This window comes from Cricetulus griseus, chromosome 2 (genome assembly GCF_003668045.3).
Source record: "Cricetulus griseus strain 17A/GY chromosome 2, alternate assembly CriGri-PICRH-1.0, whole genome shotgun sequence".
NCBI lineage: Eukaryota > Metazoa > Chordata > Mammalia > Rodentia > Cricetidae > Cricetulus > Cricetulus griseus.
In genome coordinates, this window is record NC_048595.1 from 28,212,351 (window position 1) to 28,233,601 (window position 21,251).

The 21,251-nt window shown below is 44.9% G+C and overlaps 1 protein-coding gene across 2 annotated transcripts in view; it reads right to left on the reverse strand.

Moving 5' to 3' along the window:
- Mtf1 (metal regulatory transcription factor 1) overlaps positions 1-21,251 on the reverse strand; it is a 50,699-nt gene that overhangs the window by 6,044 nt on the left and 23,404 nt on the right. Inside the window, exons 6-11 of one of the 2 annotated variants that reach the window (XM_035439631.1) lie at positions 19,527-19,600; positions 18,804-18,940; positions 12,239-12,316; positions 5,394-5,496; positions 4,353-4,942; positions 816-876 (exon numbers count right to left, since the gene is read on the reverse strand). In XM_035439631.1, coding sequence (XP_035295522.1) covers positions 816-876; positions 4,353-4,942; positions 5,394-5,496; positions 12,239-12,316; positions 18,804-18,940; positions 19,527-19,600 — 1,043 coding nt within the window. Of the gene's footprint in view, positions 1-815; positions 880-4,352; positions 4,943-5,393; positions 5,497-12,238; positions 12,317-18,803; positions 18,941-19,526; positions 19,601-21,251 lie in introns of both variants that reach the window. The other variant, XM_035439630.1, reaches the window with a different exon arrangement.

Genomic DNA, 21,251 nt, shown 5'->3' on the forward strand with positions numbered 1-21,251 from the left:
TGCTGGAACTCAAAGATCTGACTGCTTCTGCCTCCCGACATGTGCCACCACTTACCCAGCTAGGTCCCAATTTTTATCTCTCTTTCCCTTTACCCTTATTTCGCTCCCTTAATTATTTAGTCCACCTGTCACTGCAGGACTTTACTAGACTGACCTAGAATTCACTACACAGCCCAGGCTAACCTGGAGCTGAATTCTCTCAATCCTCCAGCCTTAGCCCCACGGTGCTGGTAGGACAGGCATGTACCACCATGCCTGGTTCTAGGTTTAATACAAAAAAAAAAAAAAAGAGTAAGTTTGAAATGGAAGGCCTGGCTGGGGGATATAGCCCAGTGGTACAAAGTTTGACTGGCATGCATGAGCTTCTGGGTTCAAGCCTCAGTACCACAAAAGAAAAAATAAATAAATAAAAAGAAAACAGCTCTGAAATGCAAGGACCTTCCAGCTCTACTTAGGTCTCTGACCCAGATGCTGCTGCTGCTGACTGTAATTAGAAAAGAGCCCGTGAATTAACAACTGCCCTCTTTAGCATTAACTGTGATTTAACCTTTTTCCCCTGCTACCACCTACAAGCTCTATCAACGGGAAAGCACTCAGACTAGGTAAAGAATGGAGCCCACATTTTCATCAGCAACACATCGGCTTCTGGTTGCCATGAGAACACTGGGCTACTCAGTAAACAATGGAATGTCAACTTAATAAGGCTGCCTCACGATTAAAAAACAAAACAAAACAAACAAAAAAAATCTTAAAAATGGAAGCATGGACAAAGAGTCCAGAGAACTTTCTTTTAAAGCTAACATGGAATTACATACCTGTGCTACTGGCTACTGGTACTGCAGTGGTAAAATACACCTGCTCGACTTTCGATGCTTGCTGCTGAGGAAAACAAAACACAACACAACAAAATCACACTTATGGCCACTCCAATAGGGCAGCCATCCAAGGATCCATAACTTCCCCAATTGTAGTGGTCACCCAAGAAGACAGAAAACCCTCAGTGTTCAGGCATTTCTGTACTGAAGGGTGTTTTGTTTGTGCACTGATATGAGGTCACTGCACTGTTTGACATTCCATGCTGACATTATAGTTAGCTTTGTTCCCATGACTTGGCTGCTTCCCAGATGCCTAGTCCAGTGGATTGCATTTGTCCAAAGACTCCTTCGAGGCTGCTTTTCTCAAGCAATGGCCTTCTATCCTAATTCTCTTGTGAGAGCAGGAAAGTTCCTTTTTGCTCCCCAGGGTGTAGACTGACCCCCCAGGGCAGGCTAAGGTTATCTATCATGAGCACACAGTACCCTGAAGGCTCAGGAGAGTCCCGCTGTGGGTCTTGGACTTGGGTAAACCAGATTCATGTCCAGGCTCTATCACCTGCCAGGCAAGTGAGTGGACTTTTTCATTTGTTTTCCTTTTGTCTTATGAAACACGCTCTTACTATGTAGCCCAGGCTAGTTAGTCACAGACTTGCCATCCACCTGCTTCTCCCTCCCACACTGAGACTGTAGCCAAGTGACGTAAGTCATTAGAGTCTGGGTTTCCTACAAAGGCTGGAATGATAACTGAAGAGCCTCTCAAGGGCCTCCGAAGAAGAATGAGGTGTTGCATGAGAGCACTCATCTTGGAGCAGTCCGTACACATCAACCTTTATACTGTCTCTAGGAAGACCATACATTATGCACAGGCACAAAGCACTCAGGAGGCTAAGGCTAGAAGGTGAGGAGTTCAAGGCCAGCCTTGGTTGTAGAGTTTGAGATTAGACCTAATGTAAGATACCCTCATCTCAAAAAAGGGGACAAGCAAAAAGAAAAAAAAAAAAAAACCACAAAAACAAACAAACAAACAAAAACCTGTCCTAGAATCTCACTTTACTTCCTATTATATTAAAGGGTTTCTCGGGGTTGGAGAGATGGCTCAGCATTTAAGAGTATTGGTTGCTCTTCCAGAGGACCAGAGTTCAAGTCCCAGCATCTACTTGGCAGTCTTTATCTCTAGTTCTAGGGGACTTAGTGCCCTCTTCTGGCCTCCACAGGCACTGCACACATGTGGTACACAGACATACATGCAAGCAAAATACCCATACACATAAAAACAAATTTTAAAAGTATTTTTGTATTTGTGTCGTGAAGGGGCTTTCTTGGCAGGGCACTCGGGAGGCAGAGGCAGGCAGATCTCTGTGATTTCGAGACCAGCCTGGTCTACAAGAGCAAGCGAGTTCCAGGACAGCCTCCAAAGCCACAGATAAACCCTATCTGGGAAAAAAAAAAAAAAAAAAAGGGAGGAGGGGGCAGGGTAGGGGGGCTTTCTTCTTTTTTTAAATCTCACTTTAAAACAACAAAATGTACTTCAATATGAGTCTGGGAAGAATGTTGATTTCTGGCTAAGATGGAGATAGAACTATAAACGGAAATGATAGAAGGCTGAGGAATGGAGCTCGGTTAGTAGTATAGCACTTGTGTAAGTTTATCCTCAACATAGGGGATAGCACAGAAAAGAGATGGGAGACACTTTTTATGGGGGGAGGGAATGTGGAGACACAGGATCTGGCTGTGTAGCCCAGGCTAGCCTTAGACTTAGTTTTCTTTGCTGAGGCCATACCTCCTCAGCAAAGGGATTAAAGGCATGAGGACAATATTTAAATATATGTAAATGATTCCCACACAGGGAAAAGAATGGCATTTGTTTTAACAGCTCCCAAGTGCAGATTCAGAAAAACAATAAAGACTCTAAGCAGGCAGACTGGGAGAGAACACTGGAAATGTCATTCCAATGACCCTGGTCATCTCATCCACAGCTGGCTGCCTAGCCATTTCTAAACTATCTTTCCAGTTCATTCAAACCTATGCGCAAATTTCCCTCTGTAGTTCCTCCTACTTTCCACCCAATTCCTAGCCATGGCTCAAGGCCCACTTGATCTGTGTGGCCATGCAAGTCTCTGAGTGTCTGAACTCTTTCAAGTGTTAGCACAGCTCTGAGGATATCCTGCCTATTGTCAAGTATGCCTTGTATGGACTAATCGTTCTATTATGGCTCCTGAGGGTACCAGGCTAGCACAGTGGACAGACATATAAACAAAGCATTCATACATAAAAATTAAAAATAAAACTTTAAAAACTAAAAGAGCGTTGACAAGATAGCTTAGTGGAGCCTGGCTTGGTGGCCCAGGCCTTCAATCCCAGCACTCAGGAGGCAGAGGCAGGTGGATCTCCGAGTTTAACACCAGACCTTATCTAAAAGAAAGAAAGGAGGGGGGAAACACCGTAGTAGGTAGAGACACCTGCCACCAAGAAATGTTTCCCACAAATTGCCCTCTGACCTCCACACATATGCCATGGCACACATGTGACCCCTCTCAACAATAAACATCCTAAAAGTCATCCCTTTCATATAAGCTAAGAGCTCAGCCAAAGGGCTCTGTTTTGCTTTGCTTCATTGCTGGTGTTATCAGGCTCTTCACCTGTTGGTAATATTAATATTTTAGTCTCTTTACTTAAATGTACACCTTAAATCACACTTTTCATTTTCCTGTATCCTCAGCATAGAATCTGGCAAATACTAGGTTCTCAAAACACACTGACATGGTGGCCAATTATTTCCAGAGTCAAGACTTAAAGGCATTTTTAGAAAAGTACCCAGGGGCCTGAGGCTAGGTTGTGGAGTATTAGCCCAGCATGTGTATGACAATGGGTCTGATTCCTTGTACTGCAAACAAACAAACAATAACAAAAACAAAAAACAAAACAAAACAAAAAAAGAAGTAAACAGATGTGCTTTCCTGACATATCCCTGGGCCTCTGAGGTCTGCTGACTGCTTTCCTTCACAGGAGAGGCCAACCTTTTGATGTCACAAGGTGATGATGTGGCCTGCTAATGCTGAGCCAAATTCATTGCCATCTTGGGACACATGCAGCCCATAGGCCACAGGCTGGGCGAGCCTGTGTGGCACTAGATGATGTGATTAGCTTTAGAGGGAATATTCGGTCAGGTGTCTTCACTAGGTAAACTTTAAAATTGTTTTTCTTGTTGGAAGGAGGAAGGGGGAACTGGGATTGGAACGTAAAAATTAAATGAATAAAAAAGTTTTTAAAAAGTTAGTTTTCTTGTCTTTATCTTAGATATCAACCCATTCCCCCCAGATCTGCAACACTTTACTGGGGGAAACAGCTACATGGAAACGTGTTTTGAGGTAGACAAGTTAGCCATCTCCCCTTTGAAATAAAAGACTGAAGGCTGGGGATGTACTGGATGATAGGGCACTTTTGTTCAATCCCCAGTACTACTAGAAAACAGAACGGATGGGAGGGACACGTCCTCTATATTTCACCCCCCTGGGTGTGCTTAGGAGTAACACTTACAATTTGTTCTTGGTTTTGTGGTGAGCTGGTGGCACCATTCAGTATCCACTGTAAGTTCTGCTCTCCCATGACCAGGCTGGACTGCAGGATTGCCGTGTTGGGAGTTGGGGTGATGGTTATGGTGGGATTATTAGTTAGGACGGAGTTGGCACCCAGGGGCAGAGTCTGGACCATCGCAGGTAGGGGCTCAGTAGTACTTTGTGGTGGGGCTGGTGCTGCCACGGCTGATGCCACTGCCGTCGCTGCTGATGCAGGAGCCCCAGCAACAACAGAAAGTCCTGGTACGAGGGTCTGGGGTGGCGGAAGAAACTCTTGATGATTAGCAGCAAACTGTGTGCTGTGGGGAACAGGCACTTCTGGAGGTTGTAAGAGAGCAGGGGGGCTGCCAAATGCAGCTGGCTGGGAACCAGGTCCTAGGGCAGGGGCAGGTGGAGGAGCCGACGGAGCTGAGGCTGGTAGCAAAGGCTGGGGTGACTCAGAGATGCCAGGCTGCAGTACAAGTGGAAGGGATAAAGATGCTGAATTTCCTGCAGGTGGTGGAATATCACTGATAGACTCTGCGTCACCATTAAAACTATCAATCAAGGCAGCTGCAAGGAAAAGAAGAAGTAACATGTATCCACATCCCAAGCTCCATAGGCACCACAAAAACAGCCTTTCTGGGCCAATCACTTCACAGCTAGCTGGCTTGACTTCCTGATCAAACACACTTTATAAAGATAGGTACTAAGTAAATTGAACTAGAACAAAGTATCCTGGGGCTCTTCTGCAAAGGGAAGAGGCAAGCTTTTCGGCATGATTAGTCAGAAGACATCTGGCAGCAGGAAGCCATATTGTACACATATTCCATTCCAGCAGTGCTATGGACACATCAACAGCCTCATTTGTGGGTCCCACCCACTCATGAACGGAGTGGCACACTAAAGGAAAAAAGTCCACAGCTCTTGCTGTTCTTTGGAATCCAACAGGAGACTAAAAAGGAGACCTTCCGTGAGCATCGCGAGGACTCAGGAAAGGATGGATTGAAAAGTGAAAACATACCTGTCTGCAGAGGGTCATCCTGAATTACAGAGTCATCTGAACTCTGGAACATTGATTCAAAGATGATTGCTGGTGAAATTGTGCTGAGGTCCTGGTCCTGGGTCTGACAGGGAGAGAGGTGAGATCCATCATCCTGAGAAAGTCTTCCCTTGGAGAATATATACAAAGCAGGGGAACTAGAATGACCTTCTGATAGGCTTCCTGTTCCTATCTCCCTTTTGTAGGTACTGGAGACTGAACCCAGGGCCCTCAGGCTAGCATTCCACTCCAAAGCTACATCCCAGGACTCAATTTTTTTTTTTTTTTCTTTTGAGACAGGGTCTCATTAAATTGCCCAGTCCTGAACTGATCTTAATGCCTTGGTCTTTGAGCCCTGGGATTACAGGTGTGAACCATCATGGCCAGCATTCATCTCCACCTCCTGCAAAGGAATGTGTGTTTCCCTGAAACTGAGCCATGAAGAATCAGCAGCTCTGCCCTACAAGTAGATGACCAGTTTTTGTATAAAGTGTCTCTAGAATGCAGGCACACGCACAGGGATGCAGTTTTCACAATGCATCAGCAGAGGCAAGTAGCTATGACAGAGACTATAGGCTCTACAAAGCCTGAAATTCTTACTCTAGTGCATTTAAGTGGAGGGGCCTGGGGATGGGATGGGGCTTAGGTGCACCCTGGACCCACATGCTACTAACAACCATCTATAACTCTAGTTCCAGGGGTTTTAATTCCCTCTTCTGGCCCCCATGGACAATAGTCATGCAGTGTGCAAGCAAAACACTCATGTATATAAAAGTAAATCTAAATCTTATAGACCTTGCTTTAAAAGACCAAATCCTACATACAGATGAGATTATAGTCTGAATATTACTGCTATAATTTGCTTCATGGAAACTCATGTTAAATAAGCCAAAATGATCCCATATATATATGTATATATAAGCTTTAATCCCCATAAAGCTTGGGGAGTGGGAATCAGATAGCGTCACTGCAGTGAGATTAACACTCAGTGCTACTGGCTTCATAAAAAGGGAGGTGGCAGCGCTCAGGTGTTGGTGGTGCACACCTTTAATCCCAGAACTTGGATCTCTGTAAATTCAAGGCCAGCCAGCCTGGTCTACAGATCAAGTTCCAGGACAGGCTCCAAAGCTACAGAGAAACCCTGTCATAAAAAAAATAAATAAATAAATAAAATAAAGAAGAGGCCAAGCCTGACACCACAACCTTTAATCCAAGCAACTGGGAATCAGAGGTGAGTGGATCTTTGTCAGTTCCAGGCTAGACTGTCTTAAAAAAAAAGAAAGGAAAGAGACCAGTTCATACACACTCAACCTTCCTGCCAGAGAGGCTACCACTAAAGCCAGGTATGGCACACAACTGTCATCCCAGTATACAAGAGTCTGAGACAGAGACAGAAAAGTCCACGCCAGCCCAGGTTCAAGGCTAGCCTGGGCTACTACATGTGGAGGATCCTGTCCCCCAAAATAAAGAAGGGAGATTAAGGGCTTCGTCTGTAATGTGTTTGTCATGTAGGCAGAGGACCTGAGTTTAGATGCAGCACCCACACCCCCACAAAATAAACCAATGATAATAACCGAAGGCAGACACAGTGGTGCATGTCTGTGATCCCAGCACTGCGGAGGCAGAGTCAGGAGGACTCCTGGGGCTTGCTGACCAGACAATTTACCCACAATGGTGAGCTCCAAGTTCAGTAAGACGTCCATCCAGTCCCAAACTACAGTGGACCTCTACAAGAGACCTCTGGCCTCCACCTGCACACACACACACACACACACACACACACACACACACACACACACACACACACACACACACACACACGGCCCATCAATTTTGGGCTTCCAGAACCATGAGCCAAGGTAAATCACTTTTCTGTAAAGCTTAGTCTGTGGTATTGTGTTATCAGCAATAGAAAACAGACTGAAATAATTCCCTGAGGTTTGCCCCTCTTCTACAGTAGTGACATATCTTTCAAGGTCATTACATTCTAATATGTAACATAAGTAATCAAACCAGTAAGAAATCAAACCAACCTAAGAACCTCAGTGACAAAAAAACAATGAAAGCTTTATACTTCACAAAATGCCAGAGGTCAAAGGCATTCAAAAAACTAAAAGGTGGAGCTGGAAGGATGGCTCAGTGGTTAAGAGCACACATTGCTCTTGAAGATCTCAGTTCCCAGTACCCATGTCTCACAACCATCTGGGCGTCAAACTCTAGAGGAATCCAATGCCTCTGGCCTCCCTGGGTAACTGCACCCCCCCCCCAAAGGAAGCTACAATTCTCCTGCCCACTGTCCACCTCAGAATTCTATGTGGCAAAGCCATCTGCTCACAAAAGTCCAGGAAAGCAGGGTGACAGTAGGGATAGGGACCGGAAGCTCTGACACCCTCGAGTTGTCTGAAGTCCAATGCATCCTGGAACAGTGTAAGCCAAGGACCCCAAAGTTTAAGTCAGGGTTAAAACACATATTTTTTTAAATTTATTTATTTCATGTATATGAGTGCTCTTTCTGCATGTACACCTGCAAAACCAGAAGAGGAGGGCATGTGGTTGCTGGGAATTGAACTCAGGACCTCTGGAAGAGCAGCCATTGCTCTTACCTGCTAAGCCATCTCTCCAGCCCCTAAAATACAGATTTTATGTGAACTGCAAATAAAAGTAATTGAAAGCAATCCACCCGGGCATGGTGGCTCTTGCCTATATCCACAGAGTCCTGGTAGGCTGGGGATCAACAAGGCTGTTAAACCTGGCCTGAGCTCCAAAGTGAGATATTGTCTCAAAGGAACAAATTTAAAAATGAGGGTGGAAAAAAGGGCAGGAAGGAGGATGACAAAGAGGGAACTTGGGAATGGGTCAGTGGGTAAAGTTGTTTGCCACCCAAGTGCAAAGCCCTGAGTTTGCATACACAGAAGACCCAGAAAAGCTAAACAGAGCAACATGAGCCTATGCAATCTCAGCATTCCACAGTCAGAGAAAAGGGAGACGGAATCCCCAGCCTGATGGAAAAAAAACAATAGAGACTCTGCAGCCTCAAAACAACAGGGAAGGTGAGGACCAACATCTGAGACTGAGCTCTGAGCGTGTGTTCTCAATAACACGTGGAGGGAGGGAGGGAGGGAGGGAGGAGGGAGGGAGGGAGGAGGGAGGGAGGGAGGGAGGGGAGAAGAGAGGGAGAAAGGAGAGAGGACACACACAGAGAAAGAGAGAGAGAGAAAAAGAGTGTGTGTTCACTGTAAAAGAAGGGTTTTGTGGCTCATGCCTATAATTCCAGCACTTAGATGCTTGCTGGACATTGGTGGTGCATGCTTTTAGTCCCAGCACTCAGGAGGCAGAGGCAGGCGGATCTCTGTGAGTTCGAGGCCAGCCTGATTTACAGAGCAAGTACCAGGATAGGCTCCAAAGCCACAGAGAAACCCTATCTCGGACCCCCCCCCCCAAAAAAAAGGAAGATGCTGTATTACAAATCAAGGTAAAACCTATCTTTGGGTGAGCTTTGTCTCAGCTGCCAGCTTATCTTCCAGGCACTCTTGTGGGACAGGGAGCTCAAGGGCTGCCTTGCTGCTGTGCAGAACATGGTGACTGGGGCTGTCCCCAGTGTGGAAGTCCTTAGTTTCAGAGCTGCTTCAGAGGCAATTATTCTACTCTGATTCTATCTGCTGTAAGAACCAAGGGGGAGCTGGGTGTGGTGGTGCATGCCTTTAATCTAAGCACTTGGGAAGCAGAAACAGGAGGATCTCTGTGAGTTCAAAGCCAAACAAACAAAAAGAACTAAGGGAAAAGCGCAGTCACTGAATGGCAGCGACCTATGCAGCACCGCTAGTTCCCTGCCCAGTGGAGTCAGGACTCAGGCCAAGGTTCTGTGACTTTCAGAATCTGTACTGTGACCCGAAGAAATCAAAACAAGGGGGGGGGAGTGGGGAGAGGGAAAGAGGGAAAAAGGGAGGGAGGGAGAGAGGGAGAGAGGAGGGAGAGAGGAGAGAGAGGGAGAAGAGAGAGAGAGAGAGAGAGAGAGAGAGAGAGAGAGGCAGAGAGAGGTGAAAGAAGGAAGAAAAAAGGAAAAGAAAGGGAGGGGAGGGGAGGGGGGGGGGAGGGGAGGGGAGGGGAGGGGAGGGGAGGGAGGGCGAGGGCAGGGGGAGCCACCATGTGACGAATCATTAGGCAGCACACTCAGGGCGCATGTCCCTGTGTGCATACACAATGCTCCTCAATAAAGGTTCCAAAACACAGAAGAAGAAAGAGGGAGGCCGGGAAGAGCAGGAGAGAGGGAGGAAGGGTAGGTGCTGAGCCCCCACCAGGGTTCAGAGCAAAACCCCTGGCTGCAGAATTAGTGGAAATGACTCTCCAAAGTAGAGGTGAGGACAGTAGAGCTCTGGGTCAGAGCAGGAAAAACAGCAGGAGCTGTTCAGGTCCAGATGAGCTCAGAGGTCAGCAACCAAAAAACCCAGTGGCAACTCCCTGGTAGATCCAGCCCCTTCTCAAAACAGGCTCATTTCTAGGACACACACACACACACCCTTAAGATGATAATCTCATGCACTGTTTACCATTTGATTCTACCAACCCCCAACTACCAAGAGATCTCACATTAGTCTGACTGCTCTTTGGTTTCAAAGACTGAAAAAATTCTTCCCAAATCTGGGCTAAACACTGGGTGCCAGGAGCAAAGCAGACTAGGGGAGAGGAGTCCTCTCTTGGCACATGTAATTATGCTGGAAATGGTTCCCATTTATCAGGTGTCTTCCCTGGTGGCCTCAGAGCTCCCAAGAGCTTCCAAGTCTAATGTCATTGTCTTGGCCAATGTGGACTTCTCAGCTATATGACACAGCTACATGGTGGGCTCCCCGATGGCCCTTGCAAGTCTGATGTCCTTAGTTCAATCCCCAGGACCTAGAAGTTGTCTTCTGATCTCTGTATGTGTGCTGTGGCATGTATCTGTACACACAAGTGCAACATTTGTGCACACACATGGACTAAATAAATGTTACGGGAACACTGGACCCGGAAGTCTGAGGTTAGGGCACCCTAGACATCTTGAGTATAAACTTCAGAAAATCTGTTCTGTAATATGAGTGACATCATGTGGAATATTCCATGTTTCTCACCTTTGTTCTCTAGCTTAACAGACGGTTCTCTTCTGTTTCTTCACTGTTAAGTCTAACCTAAGAATCTTTTCATGTGGTTTCTTTACATTCCTTCAAGGGCACACATGGACAGGAACACATCATATTACGGAGAGCAGAGAGTAACTTAGAGAGGCCGGTCCCTGGTTTTGAATTATCTGGCTTAATTTTCAGTTCCAAATGTACTGTTTTTTGTAGCATAGCTCCTTGAATGTACAATCTTGCTACCTGTACCTCACAAATGTTAGGATTACAGGTAATCACTTTAGTGCCCAAATATCAAGTCAAGCTTGGTTTATTTTATGTATTTATTGGGAGGAGGTCTCACTTATACAGTATAGGCCGACCACAAATTCCTGGCAATCCTCCCAAGTAGTAGGGTTAGAAGCATGCACGACCATACCTGGTTTCATTTTTAAATAGTTCCTATTTCTCCACTGAGACTTCCTATTTTCATAAACATATTCATTTATGCCTAAGAGCAAATGTTAGCTATGAAAATCTTCTATCTGGGCCAAGGATTTAGCTCAGGGGTAGAATACTTGTGTAGTATGCCCTAGGCCCTACGTTAAACAAAACACACACACACACACACACACACACACACACACACACACACACACACACACAGAGTGAGGTGGAACTCAGGGTATCATGCTTTCCTAAATCCCCAGCCCCCCAAGTACACTTTTTAATATCACTCTCAGCTATGCTAACTCTGTGGAGAACACAAGAGCATACACTTTATTTTCTTCTTGTTTAGAGACAGGCCTGTTACTCAGAATGGTCTCAAACTGCTAGACTCCAATGATCCTCCTGCCTCAGTCTCCGATCAATGGTGCCGCCAGATAAGACCTTATACTCTCACAGGTGCTACTGTTGACTCTATTGACCTCCATACTTTAAGAAAGGTTTTCCAGTTCAGTATGGTGGCTCACACAGGTAGTTCCAGCATCTGGATGGCTGAAAAATAAGCCTGCCTAGATTGTCCTGAGTTCGAGACCAGCCTGGACTATATATACTGAGTGAGACTGTCTCAAAATACAAGACAGTTGAGAAAAGGAAGCATTTCCCTCTAACATTTCTAAGTCATTCTTCAGCCTGTGTTTAAACACATTCAATGACATGATTCATTATGAAGAGTGACAGAAAATCTAGCCTGAGCACAAACCTCAAAATTAGTGTAGGGAAAACATGAGAACAGCTGGATTGCATAAGCTCAGACTCCGTGCAGTGGTCTGTTAGCACACTGTGGAACCACAGTGACAAGATGAAGGTCTGGACTTGTCCCTTAATGGAGGCCTGCACAGTAAGCCCCCCTGCAAATGTACACTAAGGGGAGCTTAAAGAAGGAAACAGCCTAAGGCAAGTGAGATGCAAGGTAGAGACAAGTCCAGGAACTTCAAAATTCTGGCACATCTAACTAGACCTCAAGTTCCTTGAGGCCAAACCACACGTTCCTGGTTGCACTGTAGGCTACACAGTGGCTGCTGGAATGTTAATATTTGCCTAAATTAGTAAAATAAGAAATTTTCTGGGACCAAAAGACCATCAAATAAATGATGTAGGCCAAAGGCATTCCCAGAGTAGAAAAAGAATCCTCATGTCAGGGACTGAACAGAATTACATCTAGGAGACTTCAGACTGGCCCTCCTCCATTTTCAAAGAGGAATTCCTCCAGCACCCCTCCTCAGGAACACTTACTGTACTGGAATTTTCTTGCAATTCAGAATCTGTGGACAGAAGGCCCAACTCACTCAGATAAAGTGAGTGATTTGTATCCTGTGAAAGAAAAAAAAAAATCACAATTAAACAACAAATACAGTAAGTGAAAATTATAGTGGCATATTACATGATAAAAATACTTGATTACCAAGTCCTTAAGGTTCCAATGTCTGCATGTGTCACTTAAGAAAGGTCAGACACATCCAAAGCAGGGGCTAAGTAGATAGCTCATTAATAAGAAAACAAGACTGGCATTGGTGGCTCATGCCTTTAATCCCAGCACCTGGGAGGCAGAGGCAGAGGCAGGTGGATCTCTGTGAGTTCGAGAGCGAGTGCCAGGATAGGCTCCAAAGCTACACAAAGAAACCCTGTCTCAAAAAACAAACAAACAAACAAAAGACAAAAAAAAGAAAAGAAAAAGAAAACAAACTTAAAATCCTTCCATATTCTTATTAGAATATATACGCTCCATCCATCTCCAGTTCTTCTGAGGCAAGATGTCACATAACCCAGCATGGCTTCCAATTCTCTATACAGCCAGAAATGACCTTGAGTTTATGACCATCCCGCCTCCACCTCCCGAGTGCTGGGACTGCAGGTAACAAGACACCATGCTCAATTGTTTCTTAAAGTGATTAATAGTTGTTGTTTTAAGTTTAATTTTATGTGTGCTTTGCCTCCATGTGTGTGCCTGCTGTTCAAAGAGGCCACAAGAGAGCTTTGGATCACTTGAGACTTGAGCTACAGACTGCAGTGAACCTCCATGAGTGATTTCACACTACTCATTTGCTATTAAAATGAACTGGAGAAGTGTTATTTAATACTCTCATTTGAAATATGAGAAAATCGATGCTATGACAAGAGAGTGATGTGCCCGGTATATAGCTAATTAACAGAAGACAAATGTAGTGCTTCTGGCTGAGCAGTCAATCCTCCTTCCTTTAGTGTCTCCACTCGGGCTCCCCAGGTCCTCCTCAGAAAGCTGCTAAGGGTTAACTGCTCAAATCCCGCTGCTCAGGCCATTCTGAACTGTGGATTCCTGAACACGAGCCATAATCCTTACCCTAAAGTGGGATCCTGCTTATATTCAAGTGGGTCCCACACTCCTACCCATGTATATATTCAACATACACAGACGGCCCTTACTTATGCAGTCTGCTTATCAGTTCCAGGTATACATGGTCAACAATCAGTCATAACTAAATTACAGAAATAAACCATAACTGCATACTACTGAGAAGTATGAGGAATTCTTGGGCCATCAAATCCTGTATCTCCCATATAGCCAAGGCCCTACTTGCACCAGTCACTCAGTATTGTCCAAAGCATCAGATTACCTGTCTTGGTGTTGCTGGCTTAAAGTTCAAATAATCCTTTTTCTTTTCAAAAAAAAAAAAAAAAGATTTATTTTTATTTCTATGTTTCAGAGTATTTTGTTTGTATGTATGTAAGTCCTGGGTGCCTTCAGAGGCCAGAAGAAAGCTCCAGATCCCTGGGAACTAGTATTGTAAGCTACCACTTAGGTGTTAAGAATCAAACCTGGGTCCTCTGCAAAAGCAGCGAATGTTCTTAGCTGCTGAGTCACAACCTGAGCCCCAGCAACACTCACTGTCTTTAACAATGGCCCCAAAGCACAAGAGCACTCCAGCGACTGAGCGTCAGGAACTGTTCCAGGCCAGGAATAAACAAAACAGAACAGTCTCTGCACCTGTCAGGCTTCCATTCTAGTGAAGACCAGGAAAAAAAAAAAAAAAAAAAAGACAGCATAGGCTGGGCAGTGGTGGTGCACACCTTTAATCCCGGCACTCAGCGAGCAGAAAGATCTCTGTGAGTTTGAGGTCTGGTCTACAGAGCGAGTTCCAGGACAGCCAGGGATGTTACACAGTGAAAGCCTGTCTCAGAAAACAAAAAACAACAAAAATAAAAAGCACAGGAGATGAGTGCTCTGTGGAAAAAAAGAAACAGCTTTTTATTCTCTTGCCTCCTGGTTTCAGTTTCAGAAGCCATCTGTAGTGCAGAGGACAACTTTCAGAAACCAGTTCTCTCCTTCCATCATGTGGGGTTCTGGGAGTTGAACTCAGGCTGTCAGGTTTGGCCTTTACCCACTGAGCTGTATCGCCAGCCCAGGAGTTCTTGTTTTAGATGGTTAGGGAAAGCCTGCCATGTAAAAGGTGTCTGAGTAGAAACTAAGGTGGGAACTCCAGCATTCATGTCGGGCAGAGCACGTGGCAAGGTTACCACATAGAGGGTGATATGATGGCAGGGAGAGGACAAGAAATGGATGATGTCAGATAAGCAACCAGGGCCGTGAGGGTTACTGACAGGATTGTGACCTTAACAAAAAGCTGCTGAGCAATTATGAGAACAGACCTTATCTGCATTGTGGTTCAGACAGAAAGGTCTTTAGCTAATGTAGGCAGGGTGGCCTGTGGAAGCCTGGACTGACACAGAGGTCCTAAACAAGTAATATCACAATCCAGGCACACACCATAAGCAGAATGACTGGGAAGATACCAGGAAAATGACCAGATAGAATCCTGTCTAGAACACAGGGCTTTTGTCTGTCTGTTTTGTTCTCTCTCAGAGCCCAGTCAGGCTTTGGAACTCTTGATCCTCCTCCTTTTACACCCTACATGCTTGGGTAATAGGCATACCCATCACACTAGGCTAGATTCTTGGTAGAGGGGACAGACTGTGTTAGTGGCTGTGGGATGGATCACCAAGACTGGGACCTCCACTAGAGAAACCTGGCTGCCTGTGCAGCTAGGAGGAGAAGAAGCTGCAGGAGAAGCAGGTTGGACAGGTCAGGTTACAATATTATCTGGGTGAAGAAGTCAGTGGGAGGCTGGACAGGCCCAGGTTGGCACTGTCAATGTTAAACTCAGGGCACTGCAGAAAGTCCCTGAAGCCTCAAATCCGGAGTCAGCCTTCTGCTGAACAGAGGAGATGCAGGGATTCACTCTTACAAGACTGAACACTGGTACATCCAAGGCTCAGTGGGATGGCTATTCTTGGTTGTCAACTTGATCACATCTGGAATTAACTAACCCTCCCAACCAAAAAAAACTGGACACATCTGTGAGATTTTTTTTTTTTTTTTTTGGTATAACTGGATCATTTCAAGTGGGAAGATCCATTTCTAACCAGGATCACTGAGGTGAAAAGATACACCTTTAATCTAGAACAGACCAACCCTTTCACAGGGACCATCAGAAAACACAAATGTTTACATCACAATTCATAACAGTAGCAAAATTACAGTTATGAAGTAGCAAGGAAAATAATTTTATGGTTGGGGGTCACAACATGAGGAAGTGTACTAAAGGGTTGCAGCATTAGGAAGTTGAGAACCACTGACCTTTTGAGGTGGGAAGATCCACCTCTAATCTGGGCCTATAGAAAGGACATGGAAGATGGAAGCTCTCTTTTGCCTCCTTCCTCCTACCCTTGCTACCAAGTCCATTTCACCGGCATTAGAGCCTACTTCTTCAGGATTCTGGTGCATACTAAGACCAGCTGAGACATCCAGCCTTGGGGACTGAAAAATTACTGGATTCTTGCACTTTCTGAGGTGTACTATGTATATGTGTATATTTATGTATATGTACATAAATACATATACATTTATGTATATTATGTATATATACACACATATATACACACACACACATATATATACATAGTACGCATCTATATACACACACATGTATATATATATATATATATACACACACAGATTCATTCTGTAAGTTGTTACTCTCTCTAGAGAACCCTGGTTAGTACACTCAGTGTTGTTTGCAGTTCAAGTCTCCATGCTGCTACAAAACAAGAACCCGATACTGACCCAAGGAGAGCAGTTCTTGCCTGGTTTATCAGATGAAGAATCTGAGGTGCCCAGAAGTAGCTGCCTAAGGCCATGCTCTTAGTGACAGAAGAATGGTTTGAACTGGGGCTGGTGAGCACAGAAGCCACCCTCTTCACAACTAACGGCACCTTTGTCTCAACAATGCTGACCTTAAGAGGCTGGCTCTGGAGTCACAGTGCCTGCCTAAGTCACGTTCATATCAAGTTATGCAGACCTTGGCAAATTATTTAATTTCTCCTTGCTCTAAGGGTTTTTTTTTGTTTGTTTGTTTGTTTGTTTGAAACAGGGCTTCCCTGTATAGCATTGGAGCCTGTCCTGGAACTAGCTTTGTAGACCAGGCTGGTCTTGAACTCACAGAGTTCCACCTGCCTCTGCCTCCCAGTGTTGGGATTAAAGGCATGTGCCACAACCACCTGGCTTCTCTAAGGTTCTTAACCAGTAATGTGGGAATGGTGACAATATGGAGTGTGAGCAAGGCAACACCTAGAACAGATTCAGGCACACACTTAACATTCAGCAAAATAGTTGTTATCATATATATTACTAACAACCCAGAGTCCTTCCATTAGCAAATATTAGTTATCATATATATTACTAACAACCCAGAGTTCTTCCATCATTTATTTTGTGTTTGGGGGCAGTGCCACCCGTCAGAGAACAACTTGCAGGAGTTGGGACTCTCCACTCACTATGGCTTAGGGAATCACACTCAGGCCTCACATGAGGCTTGGGGCAAGCACCTTAACCCACTGAGCCATCTAACCAGCACTGAGAAAGAGCTTTGAAAAGGACCCTTGTTTAAAAACCAGAAACCACAGGCTTCTGAGTGTGCTGCCTCTCCAAAAATATAAAGCTTATTTCATACTTTCTGAATTTCATTACTCCAAAGGAGACTGATGAATAAGTTAGCCTGGAGCTGGGGGAAATACAGGCTGGAGGACTAAAAGCAGTAGAGATGGTCCCTGCTGCCTCAGGCCAAGCAGAGCGCCTCTGGCAGAGAGTGAACAGGGAGGGATCCAGAGCAGATGAGGTGGCAGTGTGGGGAGGGAGGAGAAAAGGAAACCTACTTAGCCACTCCTTGCAAAGATTTGGGCAAAAAAAAAAAAAAAAAAAAAACAGAAGTGGACTGCACAAAGTGGAGCAATCCCAGATCATTATAAGGGAGAACTGACCGACTCCTCTACCAGCTTCCATTTCTTTATCCACAAAGAAGTAAGATAATGACATTACTCACTTTCCAGGATTAACAGATATGGGTCATCAAATACTACCACACTAGAAAGAGCTAGCAAGATGGCTCAGTAGGCAGATGGCACAGCTGCCAAGGCTGTGGCCTGAGTTCAATCCTTGTGACCCACATTGTGGAAGACGAGAACCAACTTCCATGACTGCACCCCAATTAACAAAATGTCAAAAAGAAAGGGCAAGCAATAGTAAACGTCCTAAGATCTTTTTAAAATGGAGCCGTAGCAGAGCAAGATGGACAGACTTATAAAGAATAACAGATGAAGCTGGTCGTGGTGGTGCCCGTCCTTAATCCCAGCACTTGGGAGGCAGAGGCAGGCGGATCTCTGAGTTTGAGGCCAGCTTGGTTCACAGAGTGAGTTCCAGGACAGCCTGGGCTGCAAAGAGAAACCTTGTCTTCAAAAACCAAGGATGTGGGGTTGGGGGGGGGGGCGGATAACAAATGAGAGGGCTCAGAGTTTAAGAGAGAGATGGACCCAGGTTCAGTTCCCAGCACCCACACAGTGGTTCTCAACCAGCTATCCCTCCAGTTCCAGGGGATCTAATGCCCCCTTCTAGCTTCCAAGAGTACCAGGCACACAGGTGGTATGTCTACACAAGTTCATGCAAGTAAACAACCATCCACATAAAATAAAAATACCTATAACAAAACAAAACAAAACAAAAAACAAACCAAACCTCCTAAAAATGTACATGGACGTCCTCTGCAGCTTAGTGTCTTAAGGTAGGCACTCTCAAACCTTTTATTCTTCAGACAATCAAAGGGGCTGGGAACCCTCCAGACTAAGCCTGGCTATATGATATTGACAGATATGTGAGACCATATTAGTTAGTTTCCATTCCATAGTACAAACTTATCACCTTCTGCAGGAAAATGACACTATCTTAAGAGTTCCAAGCCAGCCATGAGGCCTTATGTCATAATACCAGCACATGAAAGACTGAAGCAGGAGAATTACCATGGGTCAGATGAAACTTTTGTCTCAAAACAAAACAAAACTCCAAACCACTGGGCTGGGGTAATAGCTAAGTCCATAGATTTCAAGCACCCAAACCTATGCTTTTTATATTTTTAAAGCTCCCCAGCTTTAATCTGTACACTGGGGAGACATGAGACAGGACTCCTGAAGCTCTCTGGATGGTCAGCTTAGTCTACTTAGCGAGTTCCATGCCAATGTGAGAGCTTGTCACAAAAGAAAAGGAGAGGCCACAGCAGCCGAGGAGCAGCATGTCCTCTGAGCTCAGGCAGCTGCACATGAGGACCCTTACAAAAATGAACGAACACACACACACACACACACACACACACACACCCCGCACAGAGGCACACAGATCCTGAACCATTTTTTCCCTCTCTAGGTAATAGAGGACTCAACAGCTGCAAACAGCTGCTGCCCTGCAGTGTCCACATCAGAACAGGAAACAAGAGCATACCTCTGATCCATTGTGTTGTGGAAGTGCACTGTATGTGGTTCCTTTGTTATCGTGACCTTTCATGTGACTTTTGAGACTGTACTGAGTGCTAAATGTCTTCTCACAGCCGTTACTGGGACAGAAGAAGGGTCTTTCACCTGCAGGGATGAAGAAGCCATGTTAGTTTCACCTCCAGGCAAGCTCTCTCTTCTAACCAGGGAAGGTCTGAGCAAGAGGTGTTAACAACTAAACCAACTAGTGTGGACTTTTTTTTCCATCTTAAAACCCATCGCAGAGGAGAGCCGCAGCAGTGGCCTGGCCTCCTGGAGGCCTGCAGAGAAGGCTGCTGCTGCCTCACAGCTTGCTGAAAGGTTATGTCTGGTTTTATGGCTTAAGGCTGAATTCTTGACCCAGGCCTTAGATCCTTCATAAAGAAACACAGGCACTGTAGAGGTGAAGGCCATGCTGACTGTGCTTGCTCTCTTCCTCATTTTACAGGTTTCAAGAGAAACGGGGACAGATCTGTTGAAGGTTTAAAGGAAAACTGGAAATTATGCCAGGCATAGTAGCCTACACCTTTAATCTCAGCATTGAGGAGGCAGAGGCAGGTGGATCTCTCCAGTTCTAGGCTAACCTGGTCACCAAGGCAGTTCCAGGACAGTCAGGGATACACAGAGAGAGTCTGTCTTGAAAACCAAAAAGAAAAAAAAAGAAAAAGAAAAATGGAGATCAGTCTCAACTTACCAGTGTGCGTACGGACGTGAGTTTTAAGGTGGTGGCTTGCAGCAAATGCTTTCCCACAGCCATCGTGATCACATCTAGATAAGTTGTTAAAGCAGAGACAAGAGTCATTGGGTGAGAGCTTTATTTTACCCTGGAGATCTTGTGCATATGCACTAGAGCAGCGTCTGGACCGCTAAGATCACACTAGTCACAGCTGTTCTAGAAACTGGAATGAGAGCACTTGGGAAGAAAACAAACACATAGGAGTGGGCTGGCAAGATGGACAGGTAGAGGTGCTGCTGCCACCAAGCCTGATGTTCTGGGTTCGGGTCCCTGGAACCCACATGATAGGAGAGAAACAAATGTATCAAGTTGTCCTCTGATGGTGTGTACTGTGATACACACACACATGCAATAAATAAATGAATGAATGAATAAATGGATCTGACGGAAAGGGAAGGGAAAAGTGGCAGATCTGGAATGAGCAGGAGCTGAGAGCCCAAGATAGGCATCTCTTGGCCTCTAGGTAAAGGCAAGTGTTGAGAGCATCCCAACGATAAAAATCTAAGTAAGCAGGGCGGTGGTGGCGCACGCCTTTAATCCCAGCACTTAAGTGGCAGAGGCAGGCGCAGCGGATCTCTGTGAATTGAAGTCCAGCCTGGTCTACAAGGCTAGCTCCAGAGCAGTTAGAGCTATTGTTACACAGAGAAACCCTGTCTTGAAAAACCAAAAAAAGAAAAAAAAAAAAAATCTGACTAAGCAAAGGACAGAACTGTGCTGACAGTGAGAATCTATGGAAAAAACCTATGGCCACTGAATTATGTATATTAAGGGTGAGTAAAGAGACATATAAGGGTGGGACTATTGACATATATCTATAATCCTAGCCCCAAGAGGCTGAGGCAGGAGGAGGCTCACAAATTCATGGGTAACTGGGCTGCAGAGCAAACCCTGTTTCAAAAAGGGGTGGGGGAATATATATATGCATAGAGCTGGAAAAACAGCATAAAAACACAAACCAAACCCAAAGCACTTGTGTGGCTGCAGTCAAGAACTAGCCATAATCCTCAGTGCTTAGCTTTAGCTGATCCCCTCCACATCTCAGGTTGGCTTTGAATTCACTCCGTAGCTAGGATTACAGGTATGCACCACTATACCTGGTTTATGCAGTGGTAAAGCTTAAGACCAGGGCATCATGAGTGCTACGTGAGCTATACTCTTAGTCCCCACATACTTTCTCGATAATCAAAGCCAAGGACAATCCTCACCTCCTCAGGATTACTAACACATTTATCACATGATTCCTTTAAGGCATCTCTCATTTCCAATCTTATTTCCTCTCTTCGTACATTTGGGGAAAGCATGTTTATCTGAGACAGAGTCTCACTATGTAGCCCTGGCTGGTTTGGAACTCTCAGAGATCTCCTGCCTCTACGTCCCCATGCTGAGAACAAAGGTGTGTACCACCATGGCAGATGTGTGCATATTTTTTTTTTTTTTATATTTTCTCAAAAGCAGGGTCTGTGTAGTTCTTTACATTGTTTTAGTTGTTATATAGCAACAACTTAAAACATACATATGTATGTTTTCTTACATATCTAAACATCTTACTTATTTAAATAGAAAGTTTCTTTAAAGCCTTTTGGTTTTTAGTCACGTATAATCATCACTGTATCTACCTAGGTCTCCTCTAATATTCACAACAAAACTGTTTTAATCATCACAAAAATAAACGCACATATCTGT